The following is a 6,000-nucleotide window of genomic DNA, read 5'->3' on the forward strand; positions in this document are numbered from 1 at the left end:
AAGCAGGTAGGGCTGGCTAGTGTGTTAGCTTTGCTCTGCTAATCCCTGTTTGACTGTCTGTGTTTGGAGTTGCTGCTGCTTGCTGGGGGCAAAAGTCCTTGCTGTATTTTTTATGTGGCTGTCTGTGAACTTTCTCTCAGACTGCTGAAGTGGGAGACGAACACTGTGTGTGTGTGTGTGTGTGTGTGTGTGGGCGAGGTGAAGGGCAGACTGTCCCTTGCTCTGTCCTCAAACAAAGACTACTCTGTCTGTCGACACACTGAACTCTAGGAAACAGCTACTGTGCCTGGGTCAATGAGAGCCTCTGAGCTTCCCAATAACCTGGTAGAGAAGACATCACTACACACACACACACACACACACACACACACACACACACTGTGATGTTAAAACAAGTTGCGATAAGAATGGTATGGATTTTATGATTTTATGCTGCTGTGTAGAGCAAGATGTCAATGTATTGTTTCATAGAGGTTGACCATTTATTCTGGAAGCAGTTTATCATAACTCATAATAATGTACCCTAAGTTGTCATATCAATGAAAACAAATATTAATAATAATAATAATAATATCATATCATAATACATCATTTGAAGGATAGAGCTTTAAAAAAAAATAGGGCATAGGGATTCTTGGTAACCATAAACCATAAACAGTTTATAACTTGTATGAGTGTGTCTCAGTTTCTGCCAACTAGATGCAGAGTCATTTGCTGCATAGCCTACAGTATTTGACAGTTGTTGGCTGTGTATTGCTCATCTTAGTGAGAAAAGAATTGAAAGCAACAAATAGTACTTTATATATATATATATATATATCACAAATGATCATCAAATTGCCAAATGAATGAACAACATGTTGAACACCAAGGAGACCACACACATTTGTTGTACTGTCGTTTGTAAACCCTACCCTTTAAATTCGGCGTTCCATTTGGGAACAATTAAGAATGACTTTTACTGGGAAACTGAATTACAGTTGCCTTTCCTAACAGGGGGTAAGCATGACATTTTTCTGTTTACAATTCAACTGTTGGTTGTAGAATAACAACTAGTGAGTAACACATGTTGCAGTGTAAAAACACTCAGTTATAATGTTGTTTTGGCTCTTCCATTGAGTTCACTATTATGTGTTGCTGAGTTACAGTTGCTTATACTGGGACTTAATGTTTTACACAAAAAATGCAAGTTGCTTACATCTCTCTCTGTCTCTCTCTCTCTCTCTCTCTAACTCTCCATTGATCCACTCTTGTTCCTCCACCCTTTTAAACTCTCTCCTCTCTCTCTCTCTCTCTGTGTAAGAACTCTCTCCTCTCTCTCTCTCTCTCTCTCTGTGTGTAAGAGTTGTGGCTGATGTTCATGCACCCCTCTTATCTTGTTCCTCCGTTTGTTTTAACTCTCCTCCTCTTCTTGTCTCTCCCTCTACAGCCCAGCTGGAGTTTGTTCAGATCTTGGTGATCGTGGTGGTGATGATGGTGATGGTGGTGGTGATCACCTGCCTGCTCAACCACTACCGGTTGTCAGCGCGCTCCTTCATCTCCCGACACAGCCAGGCCCGCCGACGACACCTCCCGCTGGCCTCGGTGAGTACTGCAGGACAGTATGGCTGGAGTTATTTTTGATTTAACCTTTATTTCAGCAGGGAGTCCCCTTGAGACCAAGGTCTCTTTTACAAGGGAGCCCTGCATACACACAGTTTACAATAATTCATAATACACATACAAAATTACAACATAATTAAACACAATCAAGAAAAACAAACGATTCTTTTCAATAAAGAGGTCCTTAATCAAAACTTTGGTCCCGAGCGGCACCACAGCAACCAATTGAAATTTTCTCTACATATGGGCTGGTGGTCACAGTGCTCGTCACAAAACATCTGAAGGGCATCACGTCATTATAAGATGAGGAACAACTTTTCGCTTTTTCATGACCAAGATGGAAATTTTATCTTTGCAGAACAGGTGGTTTGACCCCTCTTTTGGATCTGATTGTATGGATGGGGACATCTGATCCTGTCATTAAATAGTTATTAGCGCCACCTACCTGTAGCCCTCTGTTAAGGCGAGTTCCCACTTCATATTGCTTGCACACGCAATCCCCTCAGACCTACAAGAAAAGGCTTGAGTTTGATGGACAAAGAATTCCACTACATTGAGCTACTCTGATGAAAGAGGCTATGTAAAATAAAGTTGCAGTGGGATACTTGACCTGCGCACACTAAGCGCTTGTGTTTGTGTTGATTTCTTTGATTTTTTTGTGTTTCTCACTGTGAAGGAATGAGACAGTCAGAGAATTATACGCTAGACAGGAGTGTCTGCCACATGACTGCCTCATGAACCAGTCTAGTCATCGGAAGATTCCACAATCATATGACTTCCCTGCTGCTCTCTGAATCACCTACTCCCCTAGCCACTGATTCATCCAGTAGCAGATGATGCTGTGTGTGTGTGTGTGTGTGTGTGTGTGTGTCTGTGTGTGTGTGCGTCTGCACGTCTATGTGTGTGTGTGTGTGTGTGTGTGTGTGTGTGCTCGTCTGTGTGTGTGTGTGTGTGTGTGTGTGCATCTGTGTGTGTGCATCTGTGTGTGTGCGTCTGTATGTGTGTGCGTCTGTGTGTCTGCGCGTCTGTGTGTGTGTGTGTGCTCGTCTGTGTGTGTGTGTGTGTGTGCGCGTCTGTGTGTGTGTGTGTGTGTGCGTCTCTGTGTGTGTGTGTATGTGTGTGTGTGTGTCTGTATGTGTGAGTGTGCGTGCGTGTGCGTGCATGCATGCATGCATGCCTGTGTGTGTGCGTCAGTCTATGTTTTGGCTATGCAGACTGTGTACTCCGCAGGAGGGGGATGAGTCAGGGATGACAGGGAGCACTTGTCTGTGTGTTTATCTGGGACTGTGGTGAAGGGCAGTAGAACATTAGTGTTAGTCTGTCCTCTCCATTGTCCATATGGTTAGACAGAGACACAGTCGCAGGTTCTCCAGTGTTATATATTGGGTTCTCTAAACATCCCTTGGACAGCAATCAGAAGAGAGTGAAATACTCCACCTAGTGGCTGTAATTGTATGTGCTTTGTCATGTCAAATACTGAACCCCCCCCCGCCCCCCTCTCTCTCTCTCAGGACGGCAGCCTGTGGTCCTCTGACAGCCCAGGACCCTCCAGTGGAGTGAGTGAGGTACAGTTGATTGTGGCTAATCTTGGAATTGTCCCAAAAGTGCAAACCCCGCCCTGCATCTGGCAACGCAGGCCGGCAAAAGTATTTGAAGCTAGCGTTTGCTTCTGTTTCTCTTATGTTTGTTTTGTCTTATTTAGTCTCTGAGTTAGCTATTCATTTCTTAGCTCTAACTTAGAGACTAAATAATTGAGAAATAAAAACGAATATATATATTGGCAATGTCATCTTTTCTTCAGTTGCTGTGGGTAGAAGAAAGTGCTCAACGACCAGGCACAGATGTCTGTGCGCACATTTGACCTCCTCCTTTCTCTCGCTCTACCTCATTCTGTCCATCCCTCTCCTTCCCACTCCTCTCCACCTCACAGCAGCAGGTGTACACCCCTCGCCCCCCCGACAGGGTGCCCTCCTACCTACAGCGTGAGCGCCTGGCCCGCTTCCAGCCCACCTACCCCTACCTGCCGCACGCCATCATTGACCTGCCGCCCACCATCTCCCTGTCGGACGGTGAGGAGCCCCCGCCCTACCAGGGCCCCTGCACCCTGCAGCTCAGAGACCCCGAGCAACAGCTGGAGCTCAACCGCGAGTCGGTCCGAGCGCCCCCCAACCGTACCGTGTACGACAGCCACCTCCTTGACTCCTCCTCCCACTGCCCCCCGCCCAGTCTCAACGCAGGGGTCAGCGCCACCACAGTGGCCACCATGGCCGTGTCGGCCTACTCCAGCCAGCCGGGGGGGCGGGTAGAGGGGGCGCCCCCGACGTACAGCGAGGTGATCGGGCACTACTACCACCCCTCTTCTCTGCCTAGACAGCAGCACCACCAGCAGACTCCCAGCGGCGGGCCCCTGCCCCCTCCCTCGCTGCTGCATGGGATCCTCCAGCAGGCCCATCTGGTTAGCCTGGAGAACAGGAATGCACGCAACAGCAAGGAGAAGCAAAAGCCTCAGCAGGTGTGAAGGTAGTATTGGTGGCCCACTGTCATCCAATACTGCTTCCTGCTTTCCTGCGCACTTCAGCTTAACTATTGGTGTCAGGTAAGGGAGGGGGCGGCAAAAAAAGGAGGGGGGAGGCAGGCGCACAAAGAAAAAGACTGCACTCCCTCATTTTGACTATCCCAACCTGCCATATGACTGACTTGACACCCAGCCTGACGTACTTTGTATAAATATTTACTTGTTTTTTGTTGTCTCCGTGCTTACACAGCTTTTTTTCTATACTGACAAATGGCACAAAAAAAAAATATTAGTTGCAATTGTTTTTTTTTTTATCGCTTTGCATCACTATGAGCTGCATATTTCTGGTTACTTATCTCCATGAAGTTTATCGTTAGTTTGAAAAGAAACGCTCAAGAGTCTTTTGAATGACCAGGTCTTCCTATGTTGAGATGCAGATGTTTATTTGAATCAATTCCCATTTGCCCCCACACCCCTCCTGGTGTCGAGTACTGTTGGTGTACTGGGCATTAAAAAGCACTCCTTGGGTTTCTGGATCCAGGCTTTAACTAAACATGCTAGCATTACCTCCAGTTAGCCCCTGGTCCAGTTAGCGTTCATATTTCATGTTTGCCTCTAAGCTCCTGGCCTATTTAGCTTTAGCTTCAGTGAGTGTTAGCTTCAGTTAGCCTCTTAGCACCTGACACAGTTAGCGTTAGCTTCAACTCCTGACACAGTTAGCCTCACCAGAGCCCCTCCTCTTCAGTCAGCAAAGCCATGCTGCGGTCATTGCTGGTCTCCATGGAAACACACTGTGTGTGTGTGTGTGTGTGTGTCTGTGTGTGTGTGTCTGTGTGTGTGTGTGTGTGTGTGTGTGTGTGTGTGTGTGTGTGTTGGAGTGAAGAGACCACAGCTGAGGTCAGTTGAGTTCAGCGGGCACAGTACTGAAGTCTTACAGTATGGCCATGCTAGTACAGTAGAAGCTTAGCACTAGTGTGTTTTTAGTGATTTACCTGGCCCATAGTTTAGTTCTGTCTTGGGCTTAGTTTGGTCCATGGCCAGGCTAGATCAGAAGTCGCATGTGCAAATGCTCTTCGTTTTTTGAATTCTAACCTTTTTCTAAATAGATGTTTGCACAAGATCCAGGAGGAGGAGTGCGAGAGCAGGGGTATTTTTGTAAACAATGGATTCTTAAGAGTAACAATGTTTTTTGGTTTTTATGTCTTTGTCTGCTCTAGAAAAAAAGTGAAGCTGTAATCTATTGGAGTGCCAACTCAAACGTGTGAAATGTGCTATATATACATATACATCCCTAAATGTATAAATGTATATGTGTGTGTGTGTGTATGTGTGTGTGTGTGTGTGTGTGTGTGTATATATATATATATATATATATACACACACACACACACACACACACACACACACACACAGTAGAGATATATACTTGTATACACGTACATGGAAACTGAAAACAAACTTTAAAAGCACGATTTTAGAGTTATTTATATAATTGTCAAGAAGAATTGCACTATTTTTTAATATAACGAAATGGAACGAAAAAAAGAGTCCTTTATTGTAAAGGAGACCAGGAGTTTTGCATGCATGTGTGGTCATGAGTGAGAGAGAACCTTTTTTATCTGCAGAGTCCAGAGGATATGACCAACAGCTCTGTAGCGTACAGTAGCCTTCTGGGGGGACAAATCCTGACTTCTTCTAATGTGTGTGTGTGTGTAACTGAAACATATAGGATAATCCCTTATTGACATCACACATGGTTTACGCAAATGTTTTGGTTCAGCGTGTGAATCACATTTCTTGATTTGTATCCAGAAGGCCCTATCCCATACTCTCATAACTCTTTCTCACTGTATTGGGAAATCAGAATGTCAAATACAACACAA

At 45.4% G+C, this 6,000-nt stretch overlaps 1 protein-coding gene across 1 annotated transcript in view; it reads left to right on the forward strand.

The window, feature by feature from the left end:
- The window catches only part of pmepa1 (prostate transmembrane protein, androgen induced 1), a 28,713-nt gene extending 23,310 nt beyond the window's left edge, over window positions 1-5,403 (forward strand). The window contains exons 2-4 of the mRNA XM_083669279.1: window positions 1,430-1,584; window positions 3,114-3,167; window positions 3,533-5,403. Of these exons, the coding sequence (XP_083525405.1) occupies window positions 1,430-1,584; window positions 3,114-3,167; window positions 3,533-4,120 (797 nt within the window). The 3' untranslated portion in view covers window positions 4,121-5,403. The remainder of the gene's footprint in view (window positions 1-1,429; window positions 1,585-3,113; window positions 3,168-3,532) is intronic.
- The last annotated feature ends 597 nt before the right edge of the window (window positions 5,404-6,000 follow it).

The sequence above is a fragment of the Argentina silus genome, assembly GCF_951799395.1.
Source record: "Argentina silus genome assembly, chromosome: 4".
NCBI lineage: Eukaryota > Metazoa > Chordata > Actinopteri > Argentiniformes > Argentinidae > Argentina > Argentina silus.